This window comes from Tigriopus californicus, chromosome 5 (genome assembly GCF_007210705.1).
Source record: "Tigriopus californicus strain San Diego chromosome 5, Tcal_SD_v2.1, whole genome shotgun sequence".
In the NCBI taxonomy this organism is placed as follows: Eukaryota; Metazoa; Arthropoda; class Copepoda; order Harpacticoida; family Harpacticidae; genus Tigriopus; species Tigriopus californicus.
The window spans coordinates 8,999,049-9,017,509 of record NC_081444.1 but is presented as its reverse complement, the minus strand read 5'-3'; the positions used below and the strand labels follow the sequence as shown (position 1 = coordinate 9,017,509).

Below are 18,461 nucleotides of genomic sequence, written 5' to 3'. Positions count from 1 at the left end.
TTAGCCCTATCTTACTATTCGCTTTCAAGGTATGTTGTTGTTCTCTTCGTCGTCCCGTACTGCTCTGTTGTAGGTTCGCCATTGAGTGCCAGCTTCATTTTAATCTAAGTGTTGTGGGAAAATCGTAAAAGTCTTTCAATTTCATCATCTCTATTGACGGCCGAATGGGTGGATTCCATGTTTTCATTACAGACATGGGACAACAAATTATTGATTGGCATTGATTCTCATGTAAAAATAACCACCAATCTCAATAGAGCTAGGTTAACTGTGTGAACGCAGGTACGCTGCGCGGTCATGAACATGAAACAAGCCGATATGGGAATTCTCGATGGATCCCAGTTTTATCGTCCCACCATTCTGAACAACCACCCAATCACAACAACATATGTGGTGTGCGTAATAGTGATCCTACCCATCCGTCCAATGGTTGCACAAGTCCCGCAGATTTGCATCGGCTGCCGCTCTTTGGTACCTTGAAATTCCTGGTCGATCCCAAGTACTTCTATCCTCTCTCTCTCTCACTCTCTCTCCCCACCTGTTCTACTCTATGTACAATATAGCTGCTGCGGTTGGATACCTATGTAGGTTCGCAAAGATAAAACAGGAGGAGAGGCTCTAATGTGCGGGTCATGACCTTTAGGCCATTCGGTGAAGAGCCTCCTTCCATGCCAATGTCTGTACAGCAGCGACTCTTGGAGGGCTCGCTAAGAGGTCTTTGAATTTAACCCGGTCGTCTAGCGTCCATCCAACTAACAAGATATCTAGCTACATCCAGAGATTGCAAGAGGGAAGTGCGTACGAACCTTTCCGTGATGGCGTGCTTGTTGTACGACCCTTGTCAGAGGAAATTCACAATCAAATGAAGGTACTGTACCCATGTCGGCCGTAGGTGCAGTATCTACATATAGGTAGGATATGTACTACGTCGAGCCTCCTGATAAAACCGTCCATGCTTCAAAGGCTAAGAATAGGGATGAAGATGAGCATGGTGATGCTGACTAGGTACAACCATCGCTCCTTGCGCTCTTACATTGTAACCGTAGTCTGTACTCCGTGAACAAGGGAAGACGAGCCAACTTGTTAAGATCAGTGGTAATAAAACCCGCTTCAAACACACCTTTATGGATGGAATAGCAAAAAAAGAGAAAATGAGTGCCAGTGCCAGGGCTTGATTATCGTTAATCGTTGAGAAGGGATGCCAACTGAGCATCAAGAGGAACACGGAAAGGAAGAAACAGATAGCCAGACTGGTAGACCGAGAAAAGATCGATCTTTCATTGCCAGATTGGTGGTGACTTAGAACACGCGCTTGTGTGACATATCGCAAGCAATTGACATAAACCTAGAGGAACAATCTGGCCATGCTTGTGTCTCATCTGGGCTCAAAGCTTGTCTAACAAGACACAGGTTGCATGCTTTTTTATTTAGGTGGTGGAAAAAAGGTTCATGATCACAGGGTTTAATGCCAAACCATCACACAATTATGAGAATATATTTTCATAATTCAGGCACCAATGTGTCAGGAAACCGGAACAACTTAAGTGGTCTATCTATCTATTTATCTATCTATTGGAAGCTTAACTCAATTGTCACGTGGATTCTCATGTCGTTCGTCAGGCAGGTTCCACCCGTCCGTCGAATTAAGGTGGCATAAGGTTGATCCGGTGTTGACACCGCCCACTTTGACTGATAGGCTCAACTGATACTCGCCAACAACTCCACTTCAGGTACACAAGTATGTCAGTACGCGTAGACACCGACCGGTACTATGAAGAATCACGAGTGGGAACTACGAGATCGTCATATGAAATTTAATTGGCTTGAAAGAGGTACATTAACAGTACCGGTATAGTGCATGTACATAGGTAGTGTGTCCCAGGAAGGTGCGATATGAAAATAAAAGCAAAGATCCCGGAGGCACCATGGCAATGCCAGTCCCAAAATGATCTATCCAGCAGATCCATGGTTCATCCTACCAATGATGATGCCACTGGTGTTCTCATCTCGGCGTGAAATGACACACTCCGACAACATTGTGAAGTGTCACTAACAGAAAAGTGCTCAAATTCAAGGCGAGAATCTCTAACAAGGGGTTGCATAATTGCACCGTTCAAGCAAATTTTGTAATGCTGTATAGATTGTCCGGAGGATATAAGGACTACGTAAATTTCTTTAAGTTCCACTTATTTCCACTACTCAAAGACAAATGATGCATTGGTGTGAGGCTCAAAGATTAGTAGATTCTTTCAACGCCTGATTTTATTGCTCAACTTGAGTTTCTCATCAAGTAAAAATTACATATCTCAGACCTTCGATTGCTCCACTGAAAGTACCTCGCTGTTGGATTCAAGATTCTTCTCAACATCTTGATATGAAGCGGAAAAGATACTCTAGAGTTTTCTCAATCAAAAGAAAGAGAAGAGTGCTCGGCTTTGGATCCAAATTGCGCCATATCAATGAAAGTTTATGATTAAGATGAGAACTCAGGCTAAGCGGGAAGGTATCATTGGTTTTCAGGCACAGGACATATTATCTATCATGTCTAAGGTAAACCACCTTGGAACGTTGATTCCAGAATTGACACAAGATACAAGATTCCTCAAGAGAGATGATCAGGGATAAAATGGTTCATGTGTTTCAATCAAGTAAAGGCTGAAGTCTTCGCATAGCTTCTCATGGCTCGACCCCATCGGTCCGAGTACTTACTTCTAATCTCACCATTGCCTTCCTCAGATGAGTCGTCATTGACATACGCACTGTACGAGTGCATGTACAGTATTTACAGAGAATAGAGTGAGTGAATGCATAACGAAGTCAGCTTGTATTGCGAAGCAATAATAACAACAAAATTAATCACTCGGTTGCCTTTATTTCCATACTAATGAGATTTTGTAGGCGTGGTCGCATAATTTGTCAAAGAGAACCGTTCAAGCCTAGTACGCTGATCGTGACAAAGGTCGATGGTTCCACCTTCTCATGAAAATTGAGAGGGATTTTCATTTGCTAGTCTTCATAACTTTCCTTCTCCCCAGAAAGGAGCAGAGGTTTATGATTGAGATTGTGGTCGTCGTTGTGGTTTTTATTGTTGTTATTGTTGTTGCTGTTTGTGCTGCTCCTGTGACTACTACTAACCATCAGAGGCCTGTTTTTTAAACGCTCTTACCTCGGAGTTGAGGCTTGGACGTTACTCAGAATGAGCGAGCATCCACTCACCATTTTGGCGAGGGTATTTTCATACTGAATAACGTCCAAGCCCCAAAAACCGAAGTAAGAGTTCTGAGCAACTCGCCTCTGGTCTGACCTTCAGCCTGGTCTTAAACTTTTCTCGTCTTTCAAGTCCTTATCGGACTCACTCACTCGGAATGGCCGCTTCAAATGTTCCGTGAAATATTTGGACGTAACGCCCACTTTCTAAACGTCACATTACAGGTGAAACAGGGTGACTGTCTATATTTGTACAACGCATTGATAAAAAAAAAAACAAGCAACCAATTGACACCTCCTCCAGAGCTGTACATTTCGACTACCGGTCAGTGGATGATTTTTAGTCTTATTTCATCCGTTGAAATTAAACCTCAGAAGGTTTATTTATATTGGATTGTGCGCTATGGTTAATTGTTACTTCCTAAGCTATTGGCGTGACTTCAATCCAATGGGGAACCCCACCGACCCACAAGCAAAGGATGATGAAGGCAGCCACCATAACGTCAGTGAGCGTAAGTTGGTTGGCTTTCATACTTCGCTGGAGGATGGGGATTAATGCGATTACGATGAGAAATTGCTGGACTTTGGAGGTGGAATCCGACCAAGTGGATGGATAAATGGATAGATGGATGGACTCAAGATCGAAACGAAGTGATTCAGAGGGATGGATGGATGGATGACTTGAAGGTGCCAGTGATAAATGATTTCTCATTCGGCTCTTTGGTCAGCCAAAATGGCCACCATTGTCATGCCATGATGAGAGTAATTATAATCATCCGCGCAACATGTTGGTACTTAACCAAATGATATTACACCAAGCCTTCCATTATATACGCATTCCAAGGCCCTAATGGTGGGTTAGTCCCAACACGGGGTGACCATTTCCATTGCACTTAACTCAAGGATGACCAAGAAGAAAGATCAAAGTATTCACGACGTTGTTGCTGAACGGTGGAGATTGAATTCCCAAAGAGTTCTGCTCGGTTTCATTCCTTGTCCGAACGGCAATTCATGGCAATGCTGAACAAAAACCCCTCTCTTAATCTCAATGCCATACTAGCTGCACATGTTATAATGATCGGGCTGAAGTATACTTTCGCAACTTTCATAAGCTATTTCCAATATCCTGATCGAACGGCGACACCTCTACGTACGTTTTTAATGACTCTGTGTGAATCGTCTATGCAGGAAGGGTTGCTTTAATTTGGAGATGTCTGTTTTCATGGCTGCCTTGCAATGTCACTCGCGCACATCCTTCTTAGGATACAAATGAAATTTTCAGCTTGTGTCAAAGCTAAGCAAGCATCTAACAGACTCAAACCATGAAATCTGCCAAAACATTCATCTAACCGCTAAACCTATCTATTCATTTGCATCTTCCCTACATTCCCATTTCCAACTAAAAATCCATTACAGCCACCGAACTACTACCACTACGACTTAAATGATCTGCCTCTTTTCATTTTCGGGGCACACCCCTTTTGACAATTGTCCATAAGGCCCTATACGCCTTCCGGCCCAAGTGGAAAGGGCGAGCGATTCTGGACCAGTTCTCCTGCCTACTTTCGAGTCTCACACTCTCCGAGTCTCGACTTGTCTACCCCAATCAGTTAGCAAAGTACCTTCCTTCATCCGTACATCGTATGAGTACATACGTACATAGGTACAGTTGGTCCTCTTTTCGACCGACCGAGTTTGTTTGGCTGAGACTCGCCTTCCGAAAAATCATTTTCGAGAGGGAGATTACAATCTGACTCAAAAGGATTGCTTCTCGGACGGCCATATCTGTGTACGGTATAACAACAACCACAACAACGACGACGGCAGGTGCTACTGCGATAGCCGATGCATTGCTTGACTTTCAACTACTGACTGGCTTCTGCTCCTTGGAAGTTAGAAGGCGCATGACACGTTAGTTGGGCCTATTTGGCCCTGTGAAGTTGGCAGAAAAAGGCATTAAGACGACTCATGGGAGGCGGTTGGGAAGGCAAGGGGTAAGAGGACCACTCGATTCTCACAGTAATTGTAGCACATGGGAAAGGTTTTGAAATGGATTTTGAAACGAATCTTCAAAATCAAGGGTGGGAGGATGATTATTTTAGCAAACTGACAAATGACCCCAAGTCACCGAGGAGAATCCACGGACAAGCCTACAATACGAGAGTCAGAGAGCCAAAGCAAGACTGTGGCTTCCTTGGGTTGAGCTAACTCAATGGTGTTTCTGTTTTTTTTTGGCGAAATGTCTACTTTTTACGTTTTTTATTTAGGTAGTACGAGGGTTGTCTTGCCATTTTGAACAAATCCTTATCCAAATTTGAGGACAGACAGACTGACTGACTAGGTTTATAATTTTTTCGCCTCTGTCAGCAACAGAAACCGGTTGGTTATTTATGAAACTATGCTTTATTTATGAAGGGTCATCGAAATGGCAATGACAACAAGCTGCATCTCGTAAACTATTTATACAGGTGAATCATCCAAGTCGTATTCAAGCATGAGGAATTCGAATGCAGATGCTTTTAAACGTGCATTTGTGCCTAGCCCAATGGGTCATGATAAATTCGGCATGAGTGGACCATTCGTAATGGGCAAAAGAAAATGCACATTTCCGAGTGAACGACTTAGGAAAGGTTCCACTTCGATTCTGGTGTAGAGCCACAGGGTCTGTAAGTGGTTATGTTGACAACGAAATGTTTGAAATTAGACCTCGCGGGGGTTTTCTAAATGAAACTAAGCATTCTCATTGCTATTTTGTATTTCATGATTAGAGTTATTGTCACCTTCGTCATCATCAACATCATCATCAATACTGCTATTCTTACGACCATCAATTCTGCCAAAATCATTTTGCCATCGATTTGAACCTTTTTCTCACGGTTCAGCGCATGCTATCACCATCGGTAGAGTCCAGTCAGCAGGTTTTTGTTTTGTTATTGGCCATAACGCTTTGACTGAAAAGACGGCTACCATAATTGACTAATAAGCCCTGGGATATTGGGTGAAAATGAAAAATGAGGACAGACGAAGAAAAGAGAGCACTGCCACGACGACTATGATGGTCATAGGTACTGTGACGTGCCCTCATCGGACACTAAGGCATTTCTTAAGTCCAAGATTCACTAAGGTAAGTTGGAATGCACATTTGTGACCCGTAGCGGGTGCTGTGCATCCAATCCGCTTGATGTTTGGTGCGTATGAAAATAACTTAAGGAGATAGGAAATATCGAGGAGTAGATCGAGCGGCCGACAGACAAAATGAAAGAAGAAAAAGAAGAGAAAGAGGTGATAAATAATATAAGCTCGTGCCATTGAGAAGACGAAGGATGGCTTTGCACTTGACTCTTGAGTCATGAGCATTCCTGCACAGTACCATGGAAAAAAACAGGGATAGCAAAAAGTAGACAATAGACCTAGAGCTTGAATGCACTGTACGACGTATAGTATATTTAGTGTATCTAACAGGGCACTTTGCACACCCGATAGTTGCTGGCTTAAGTGGAAGGGTTAAGTGGATGGGTAGAAGTATCCCTCCATGGTCATCGGATTCCTTCTTTTGTAAGTACAATTACTTTACAGCATCACCATAATCGATGTCTAGTGCTCATGAATATGGAGGAAAGGCGAGAGAAGCTGGGCCTTGTCTATTTAAGTCTCATTATTTGGACAATTGTTTTAACTTTGTTCTATGCGCATGGTTTGTGGTATTCTGTCAACTCCACAAACACGAGGACAGTTGGACATGGGCTGATACGAGTAACTTTGAAGGCCCTGAAGAAGAGCGAAGTGCTGTTCATGGAAGTGTCGCTCCATCACAAATGTACGTTCCAACTCATTGTAATCTTGCATAGTGAACGTACGTATAATGAACCTATTGGTAGACGACTGCTCTGGCCATATTAGTCAGGCCTGAACTCACTTTTCGTGTCAGTTTAAGGAGATACTCAGCTCAAATGGTAATTGGCCAGTCTCGTTTTCGATGAAGATGAATGGAGGCCGCTTTGAATTTCAAATATTGCATCCTCGAGTTGTTTTGGTGTTTGAAATATCTGCACGCCAGTTCGAGTTGTCAATTTTGACAATCGAACTCAATTTAGGGTGGGGTGATATGCTGCAAAAGCGAGAAGGACCCAAAAGTGCCACCCATAATCGCCATAGGGATCCTTTAGAAGAAAAGAGAAGAGGAATGAAATCTGCTCTGTCCCGAAGAGTCGCCCATTGGATATTTTCATGTCAGAATTTTCCGGATCAAGATCCTGGCCACCATCGATTGATTTACCGCTCTCTCGATCCTATGCCACTTCATCTTGGATCGTTCAAGCCATGTTTCACGTCTCTTTCAATAGATCTGACAAACTGGTAGTCGGATATATGCGATAAAATGTCTTAGAGCACGATCCATGAAGACAAATTGGTGTACAGCTCCTCGATTTGTGCTCAATTTCTGTCATGCTTCAGTGAAGTTGAGAGCATCCCTGGATACAATGCGTGATTGTGAGTGACCTGTCCAAATGACGGTGTTTTATAGGTGTTTATTAACACTCGGTTCTAGATCTCCCGTACCGGGGTAGGTATAAGGTATTACAAAAGTAATAGAACACCTCCAGTTTTCAGATGTCTTAACTTTTTTAAATGTGCATTGATGTAATATATCAAAAGGTCTTGGTTGGCGCAAAAACTAGAGGACACCGTTGCTTATTAACATAATACGATTAGGAATTTATGCCTTTTGAAACCACCTCTACTTTGAGATACTGGTGTGGAGCCTGGCCGAATGGCAGGATATTTCACCGTTTTACATTCATTGGCGTTCATAAACTAGACGGTCCAAAAGTTTCCCATTGCTACAAAATTCCGAACCACTGGAAAAGCACCTGGCAATGGTATGGTTCAAAGTTCATCTGTTCATGCCAAAAAAACCTTGTTTGCACAATGTTTAGAGGGATTTAAAGATTCAACAATAACGCTCATTATTATGATTGCAAATCCAATTCATATCAATGAACTTCGAGTGGTCCATTACTTTTGAAACACCCCATACGGTAGAGGCTGAGGCAGCCATAGCCCTCTTAGTGCTTGGACTTAGTTCTGGCATTGATGTGAATCAACAGAAGGCTTCCTTCAATCGCTTTAACCCCTCCGTCGGTTCTGATTGGCTGCTAAAAAGAGACAAAATCTCTGGGACTTTTCTTAAAGAAAGGAAGCGAGGGTAGAGAGTTGGGATATACAGATCTAGAAAGACATTTTTCTTGGCAGATTTGTCGAGTCGTTTTCTCTTTTGTGAATGTTTTGCATTCTTGACGACTCGTAGTTAAAAATTTTCGGACTATGCACCACCTCTCTCCACCACCCGATCTCGAGGCTCTTGTGACTCTTTTGCTCATGCGCCCTTACGCTCTTACTCGAGAACTGATTGAATGACAGGCGAAATGCGTCCGTGGCATAAACTGGAGATTGAGGAAGACGAGAAACAAGAAGAACGCTCTAGCTACACGTAAACGCAGTCAGTTGTTGTTGTTGTTATTTTTGTTGTAGAATTTGTCATACCTACTAAATTTCGTTTAATAAAGTGGTAAGCTTAATGTCTACGAGTATATATAACTGGCATTTAGAGTCCGTTTTGGAACCAAATTCATTTGGTCAAAAAGCAACAGATTGCCCCTAAAGACATGACATGCCAAAAAGCAAGAAGCAGAATTCATAATGGGCAAGTGGCATCGAATGACCAGAGGAGATCAAATTCGAACGGTATACATTTTGGGCAAAACAGGAAAACGCATTTCAAATGGGACTTTTGAAAAACTCCGACAAAGAAGCTATGTATTGCAACATGAGGCTAGGTCCCAACTAGTACCGTATTAACCCTCCGCGTGTGTGATCATTTTTGTTGTTGAGCTAACTGGATTGCATGCTTACATGTATCGAGGCAGAAACAAGTAGGTAATTGCGAAATATTGCTCCCCAACTCATAGACTCGGAAAACACAGTGCTCAGTGCAGACTGGTTCGTTCACGGGTTGACTGAAAGGCTGGCACATCAAGCATTATTACTAGCTGCATTTGATTCATCCAGGCGTAATTGTCTCACACGCAAGTCGTTGAGGAAACAACTGGAGGTCTGAGCAAATTTTGCCGAGTCCCAAGGCAAAAAACACGTGTCGACCTCACACACAAGTGTCAAGGTGGTGGGAACTTTGACGGGCCCTTGAAGTGGATTAGGAGTTAGTCCCTCGACCAGTCTCCCGTCTGTTTGGTCCCCGAGATGAGATGAGGTCTCTTCTGGCTTGATTGATTCCAGCTATGTGAAGAATGTGTGCCACTTTCGACCGTTGCTCTTCCGCCGTCCAAAATAACAACATTGTTAGATCTGAAGGTGGTCTACTTAATTTTCAGGGGCCATGGCCAAACGAATTCTGTTACCCAAGAATGAGGTTGGTAGTCTCATAAGGAAAGAACAAAATGAACGAGACAATGCTCCAGATCCTTGTTTATCCTTCTTTCCATTGAGTCGTCTACATGTCAGTTCATATAAATAGCATTTTACATACTGCAGCACATACTGTGCGAACGTAATAGCTGGCCAAACTTTGTGCTCCGCTTGAAAACACAAAACGACCTCGAGTCAACGAGTCACGAATCATCATCAACAACAACAACATAATATGAAAAGAAAAGTTAGGACTTAGTTGTTGGTTGCAATTGGTGGGAGATACAGAGAGCCGGTAGCTCGCATTTCTCTCCGACACACATCACTTGTGACATTTTGGACAGCTACAGATCCAAATCCACAGGGTTGTCTCTGAGATAGGCACCCTGACACGTGGTCGATCATATTTTCTGTTTTGAAACCACACTCCTCGCTAACTATGTAGTATTGTAGAGGCTGTACGTAGAGCACGGCATATTCCACTACTTAAAACGTTGGTCGAGATTTGAAACTGGAAACTCTTGATACTAATTGGCAAATGAGGCTTGTGCCACCACCAAGAAGAACAAAACCATCTATCTATCTGGCCTGATATTTCATGATCATGTCTTTTCATTCAGGTGTGGCACGCGATTAGTCCTACAAATGGAGTCTGTATTGATCCAATGACAAGTAACATATTCTCTTGGGCTAGGCAAAGAGTTGGTCATTTAGCTACAAGTTTATCTACTAATGCTTGAAAGACTCTTTCTCTCTGTGCTAAATAAGCACGTAAATAAGTAACAGTGACACCAAGGGAGGCAGCGAGCACAAAGCAGCGGAAGAGACATTTGATAAATCGAATCACCAGGAGGACAGATGCCATGATAACATTAAAAGCTACGCTTCAAGGGGTATTTTGAGCCACCAAACGACGGTTAGCAATTGAAATCGAGGCCTTAACGTTGCGGCAGCGGCGGCGGCCATTTGCAAGGAAAATGATCTGGAGATTGATTTCTCGACTTTCTTTGCTTTGACAGTCCTATCTTGATGGTTCTAACGCACACATGTATTGTAGTAGAACAGTTTTCTACCTTGTGCTCTATATACGTACGTACATACATACACTATACAAGCAGGAAACGAACGAGACATGGGGCGAGTATGATTGGTGATCCCTACTCTGATCTACTCTATCTTGATAAAACATCTTGGAACGATGAATTCAGTCGTCTTGAGATGAAGAGGAAGAAAGAAAGAAAGAAAGAAAGGATTCTTTTTGATAATGGGTCTGGCTTGATAAGGATGAACAACCCTGTTGAATCCAACATGAACAATGGAGAAAGGGAGAGACCGTATTGCAAACAATGTTTGGAGGGTTAGTCATGTCCTTCAGCTACCACGTGCGTGTGTGTATGTAAGTGTGTATCTGACGGTAAGAAAATATTTTCAGCATCCTCAACTTGTCTCACTGGGACAGGTTGGTAATTAATAATCCCCGGACATTGAGATTGGCCCGTATTGCCCAGTCGATAGAGAGTCCATTCAGCGGTTTATCATGTGCGTGGGGCGGTGATAGTGGTGGTACTCGTACACTGCTCACCTGAATGCAATGGCATGCATGAGGCTCCAACGAAAGTCTCGAATTTTAACGGGGATTTGGCTCTTCTGACCCGGTACAATATCACTGTACACACACACACACTTGTATGGACGTAACCAGTCCAAAAACCCAGTGAGTCCACCAGTAACACCATCATTAAAACTTCCAAGCCGATCATCAACGATGTGCTATGTTGGCGTTATAAATAATGCCCCTGAGTGGTGGATGAGAGACGAGACCCACGGGCTAGCTAGCCGTACCTAGTCAAATCATCCCATTAGTCGAGTGGAATGTTTTACTCATGCACTGTTCTCTGGCATCTAATCCAACCAACCCACATCAAACTACTACATGATGATACCCGCTTTACTACAAGAGCATAATCGATAGGGCACACTCACGGACGCACAGAGCGCTGACGACCTTTGGCCAGACCGAGACGACATGAACAGCCGAATGTGTCATTAATAATAACAAAAGGAAGGTTTTCATACATTATGCGTTTGGGAGAGAGGATACCGATTGTTCCCTAATCCTGTTGCCGATCTACCACCAACATTATAGCCTCATGAGTGTATAATTACTATAGACTTACCCATGTATGTACGAGTACTACATGGCATTAGTAGAAGTAGATGCAATCAGATCTTTGTGGAGCAATGTAATTAAAAAGTTTTTATCACCCCGTCACCGCCCCCATGGTAACGCTGAATGTGTGGGGGATGAAAGCACATCATTGAAAAGTAAGTAATGATGACCGGACCAGGGCCGCCGGGATTGCTGCCGCATTCACTTCAACATGACTCGTATGATTTAGGTACGAGTATTGGGAAAGTCGAGTGAGAGAGGAGGAAGATGCGTAGCACCACTGTTCTCTACTGTAGTGTATCTACAGCGAATACTCATAGATGTGCTAGATGTGCCGCAGACCTCAGTTTTCAAACTCAAAGTGGCTGGAAACCATCTTCAACCTAGTGAGGGGTCCAGTGGTGCGAGTTGGGTTGGGAGACCGACGACCTCGTGTTAGAAGAAGTCAAAGTGAAATGGAGGATGATTCGGCTTTTTTCTCCGCCATTCTTTTCCAATCAGTATTAATAATCTCTGAAAATCTGGTCAGTCCATCACCTTCAAACATCCCGCACCATCATGATGATCCTGAATAGTAACAGCAGCACCAGCAGCAGCACCACCATCACCAGCACCACCACCACAACAACAACAGCAGTAACAACAACAGCACTCATATGACTGATGCATTAGTAGAAGACTACTACTCTACTAATATTACTATCGTCATGATCATCATCATCATCACCACCACCACCACCACCACAAACGAAAATATGGGTGGATGGGCTAAATGCCCGAGAGCAGACCATCCACGATCGACCCTTTAGTTCTGGTCAGACTGAATCGCTCCATTTAGCTATCTCTTTGGCGTTGATGAGTAGGAATGTATTGGAGAAAGAAACAAGAGACTTTGCTTTCAATTCCGATCATCAGGGTGCTTGTGAGTCAAGAACTACAACTTCTACTCCATTTTGGAGGCCGATCCTTCTTCGCCACTCATGCCTTCGCACCATAGCTTACGCTCTATGCACTCTACATAGTATTGTACATATGTACTGGCCAATCGCACGTCTAAGTGGGAATGGCGCTCGTACAAGAAAGGACTATTTAGATTGGAATGGAACAACCACCAACATGACGTTGCAACGCCATTCAAGTCGGGAATTCACGTTTTTGATCGAATGGATGATATACTGGGGCCATTAACTCCATCCATCTATAGAAAGACAAAAGTACCTAACTGTCTATCACCTCCCCCTAGTACCGGGCGATGATCCCACCAAACACCTACTTATCAGCATCCTCAACGGAGGCAGACCACTCGCAAAGCCAGGTCAAACTCACCCAATTAAGGACTCCTTGACTTCTCATTCATCGAAACTAATCACTCGCCAGAGCCATCAAGAGATTGAAAAGCTACAAACCGCAAGCTATATGCCACCCAATTCATGTGAGATAAAAATGTTTGAGGGTCCTGAAGAGCATATTCTGAGTTGTCTTCGAGGAATATTCTCTTTGTATCTGAGCCAACATTTTCAAATCTGCTAATAACACTCATGGTTATTTTGACCACGATGTTGAGGCACTTTTTGACTCTTCCTGTTAAGCCTGGCTCAAGTTATCCTAAAACTTTGCAGCACAGATCAAATGTTTCACACTTCCACGACCCTTCTATGGACAATCATATTATGTTTGGGACAATAGGCTCTAATTATTCTTTTGCTTTGACTTTTGGCCTTCACAGAACTTATCAACACCCCAAGACTTGTGGCCACTGGGGTATAGATCAATTCAATCTCAACCATCCTAACAACGCTGACTAGCCAGGGCTTTGGGAAACATTAAATGTTTCAAATTGCGTGCTAAATCATCAACTGCATGAAAATCTAATAATTGATATAATTGAAAGAATTTGGACAGTTGCTACTGACTTGCAAATCTATATAGCCCGAAGAGCTAGAGGGTGGCCTTTACTAGAGCAACGTTTTAGGTGTATTTCGTCAATTTCAGCTTGTGTATGAAATCATTTAAAAGCGGATGAAATGCAATAGTGGTTCAACACTTCATGAGGGTCGAACCTTTATGATCTGTTTTCTGCTCATCATTTATAAGATTAAAAAACTGGACAATCTTGAATGCTCGTTCGCTCATCCGTTCGTTCGTTCAAGGTCCGGTCAAACAATTGAGATACGTACGATTCGTGAAACTGAGCATTGCGCAGCCAAGCTTGAACAAGTTCTTGGAAATGATGATTATCATTATCATGACGGTCTTCGCATCAGTATGGTGCTAGTATAGACGATGGATAAAAAGCACATCTCGATGCTCTTCTGACAAAACAAGTGATGGCCGTATCCTATTCTGCCCTATGATGAACGAGAGCAATTCATTTAATACGGGTCACACCAGGCTTGTAATTAGAGATTTTTGGATAGCACTTTACGAGAGGATCTGGCCACTCCTCATTTCTCCGTGACTAACGACAGGCCCATCCACCAGCGCTTTATTTTTAGCTAGTCAGTTACTTTAGTGTTCCTACCAACCAAGCAACCAACCTACCAACCAATTCTACTTGGAAAGATGATCGCCATCCAAAAGACATCGAGGCTAAGCACGCTCATTGATGCTCCATTGGCATTCCATTGTCAAACGTTCATACCAGATGCTTTCAAAACAAAGTGCATTCGCTCCATGTCTTTTTTTATCATTGATTGAGTTTAGATAGCTAGATAGCATAGCTTAGATTGCTAAAATTGAAGTATGGTGGGTGATGTTGTTTTCGACCTCGCAAAGTCGGGGAAGAACTCCAAGGAAATCTAAAAGCTCTTGGGCGACGGCTAACCGTCCTATCCGTCAACGCCGTCTCTAAAGATTCATGTCATCTTTTACACACATGTAGGTGGCGTCCAGAAGCTGTTAATTCGAACTTTCATAGAATGCAAAATCAGCCTAAACACTAGTAGGCTTGGGCAAAATGAAAAATGTTTTAAAGCCTGAAAATATCATGGTCAGCCGTATCAGAAATTGAAGTCAACAAACCGTAAAAGCTACTCAGAAGAGGCCGCACCGAATTTCAATATTGTCAACCTAAGCTCCTACATTAATGATCAAAAGAAATAAAAGACGAATGCATTTTGATTCTGAAAGAACTCGTAAGCTCAAAATTCAAATTCAACCGTTTTATGCCAAAATTGACTGGCTTTGCTCTCGTTAATAATGCCACAGGCTTCGTTTAGGAATCAAATTGCCGTATCCACCCAAAGCCAATTGGCTATTGGCTATTGGCTTAATCAGGCGGTTCAAATTCAACATGAATTTGCCTAATTTTATGCAAACATTAAAAGCTCATTTTTATTGACCTGATTAGACGCACCACGCACTTCTCGAAAACTGAACCTACGTTCTGGGTTGGAGAAAATGTCGTGCTATTCGTATTATCACAAAATTAGCATTTATCAATGAATCAATCATGCCAAATTTGGGCCCAAAATCTGCCATAGGGATATCAGAAGAGCCAATCAAAGTTACCTGGTAATAACTCCATAATATTTGAATTTTTTGGCCTGCTCTTGGTCAATTTGGAACGAATCATTTTTAGCTAAGGCTTTATCGAAGTGTCTTGCCTTCAATTGCGGTAATATAAATTTTAAGTAAATTTTGAATGTTATCTAAAAAGGGAGTCAGAATTGTTTTGACGTGAAGTAAGGCGATTTGGCGGGACACCCATTCCCAGTTCACATTTTTAGAACGAAATATGAGAACAATACCCTTTGGTGCCCTGATTTGACCAGACCTCCAGAGAAACGGACGTACATAATTTAAGCTGGATGGTAGGGGGCGTGCTTTCAACATAAAACTAGGGTTGGCTTACTTTTAGGTTGTCCACAGCCTCTTGGCAAAATTGTCGGGGCACACGATTTGAGATGCGAGCTGTCACTCTCGAATAAACACCATTCGTCACTTTCAGAAGGCTATAATGATGCTTTTGACTTGTCCCAGAGTCTGCCAATTCCGCATGCGTGCCAAATCCAGGTGGTGCCAGGAACACTAACAGGCATAAATAGGCAATCAAGCCGAAAACGCGGCTCATCCTGACCTCGAAGTCAATCCGCATTTTCGAGTTATCAAAGTGATTCACTTGCTATTGCAAGAACTCATGACAAGTCGCTGTCTGTTTTCAATCGCAACCGTTCAGGGTGAATATGAGCAATTCTCGTCAGATCACGAGCTGCAATCAGTATGTGTCCTCGGCCAGAGCTGAAACCTAACTGAGTTCTTGCTCTTTTAGCGAGTGTCTTTCTCGAGAGCGATGCCAGTCGGCAATTCCTCAAACTTGCGCATGAGTGCATGAGTGCATGTATGCGTGGATGTGGTGGATCCCTGCCAACAAGTGAGAGTCCCGCTTGGGGCCGTGAATTTCTTTGGCCATTTAAATTTCATGCCGAAAGGTGAGCTACTCGTATCTTTGCGCCTCGCTAGCTGCTTAAAACGTCGAGCAAGCTCAGCTCATCTGACGATCGAGGAGATAATGGTAGGCTTGGGCGTTATGCGCGTTCTGAGCGCTCTGCGCAAGATCTGCGGTCGCCGGACCCCCACATTGCCCACCTTCACTACCACACTGATGGGACACGCGTCAACCAAGAGCAACTCGAAGGAGGTTCCATGGCGAAGAAAAAGAAGCGGAAGAGTGATTTGTAGTCGAAAGGGGGATCCACGCTAAGATGGGCAACAGGATGCTCACGGACACGGAGAAGAAGAAGATCCTTCTTTTTGCCTTGGAAGATGAGACCAGTGAGCCTCCAAGGGACTGAGCGGTGGTGGTGGGTTCATGGGTGGGTGCAGGCACGCATCTGGCGTTCATTCCATCCACCACCACAACAACACAAAGCAGGAAGACGAAGAAGAAAAACAAAGATAGGCAGTACATAGGTGTGTGTGTGTGTACTTGTGTGCCTAGGTAAATTGAAATAAAATGCCCGAATAGCGTTGATTGGTGGTGCCCAAGGAAAGACTTGGAGCAAGAGAGAGGAAGAAGAAATGGCAAGAGTTTTGTCTGACAGGATCAAGCAGTCGCCTTGATTTGCATGGCTCGCTTGGAATAGGCCAGAAAAACAGGACGACAAAAAAAGGGGGAAACACCTCACGACATAAAGTGAATGCTTGGATGACTAGTTGAACCCGCTCTTGGAGGTGAGTGACTGAGATTATTATGTAAACACACAAATAACAAGTTGCTGCCAATTCTATCGGGGTGGATTTGGATGAGTGAATGTGTCTCTGCTGAATGTACGGATGGATGGATGGATGAACCTGCTCCATGTATGCTAGTTTGCTAGCTTGCATGTCGTTGGAGTATGGTAGAATGAATAGTGGAGCAATTCCTCTTTTCTGCGATTTTTGATGCTCCTCCAGTAGCTTGAGGTGTGGCCTCCCTGCTTCCCTGCCTACATTTGTCTATCCATCCATCCTTTTCTTCTACCACATCAATCGTTCTCTTGATGTCATTTCCTTTGCCATCGTAGGGTAGATCAAAGTTTTAAAAGAAGTGTTCCGAGACTGCCACCACTAGGGTGACTACTCTGTTCGACAGCCCCATTTGAAACCAACGCCAAGGCAAACGACAATCAAACCCGAGTGACTGAGAGGTGTGTGTGTGTGTCTCTCTTTTTTGCCCTGAACTCTTTTTTTGTGAAAATATGTTTGATTACTTCCCTTCAATCCCAAAGACTCTATTTTCAGGTCAACTAGACACCAATCAAACAGAAGAATCACAAGCCATGACAAGAATATGAAAAACGAGATTGTCACTTTCAACTAGATGCATGCATTTAGGACCACTTCGCCCCTCTTTGTTTATTTCATTCCCGAAGTCCGTCACGCTCAAGACTACATACGAGTAGGTGTGGAATATATACGTACACCTATGTTTTGGTGTGATTTTCTATATGCGATGCCTTTCTAAGACAATGGCCAACAAATGTTTTGATGGCAGTTTTCTCCGACCTGAAACAGCCCTTTTTCCTTTGTAAAATATGGGAGTCGCATACAAGTTTTGACTTTTCTTTCCTTTGCCATTGACCATTCTGTATTGACATACCTTGGGTGGACAACACCACAAAGACATTTGAGACACATTACGTGGATAAGAGCTATGCAACAGGACTGAGCCACAATGGCTAACTCGATCGAAAGGAAGGAGTCCTGTCTTTGCCTGCCTCTGGCATTCTTCCATTCGCTCATTCCCACTGTTCTGGTTGGGCGTCTCTTTCCCTCCCCCATTCTTATCAACTAATGCTCGCAATCGATAAGATAACTACAGGCTTATCACTCGATTTTTTCAATTTCCCATGTCCAAGCTTGAGCAGCCCTCCCCTTTCGTCCTAACTTGGTCCAATACAACCAACCAAAATAAGAAGTCCATCAGGCATCCGTCTGTTCATCCATCCATCCGAACAAACGACCATCCGACCGACCATGCCGTCGCAGATCAACGTTGTCAACAATGGTTACAATAACAACTACCTAAAAGCCTAAATCCTGATCAAAAGGTCACTTACATGAGGGGCCGGCACAATGTTCAAAAGGTGAAATGATGAAATTAAAGCAATTCAACGAGCCTTAGATCACATTATTAATTCACCCGTTCACTGCAGATCGAGACAAACTTTAAAAAACATTT

General features: G+C 43.3%; 1 protein-coding gene across 1 annotated transcript in view; it reads right to left on the bottom strand.

The window, feature by feature from the left end:
* LOC131880984 (calcium-activated chloride channel regulator 1-like) overlaps nt 1-16,134 on the bottom strand; it is a 32,286-nt gene extending 16,152 nt beyond the window's left edge. Inside the window, exon 1 of the mRNA XM_059227724.1 lies at nt 15,654-16,134. Within this exon, the coding sequence (XP_059083707.1) occupies nt 15,654-15,896 (243 nt within the window). The 5' untranslated portion in view covers nt 15,897-16,134. The remainder of the gene's footprint in view (nt 1-15,653) is intronic.
* Nucleotides 16,135-18,461: the final 2,327 nt, after the last annotated feature.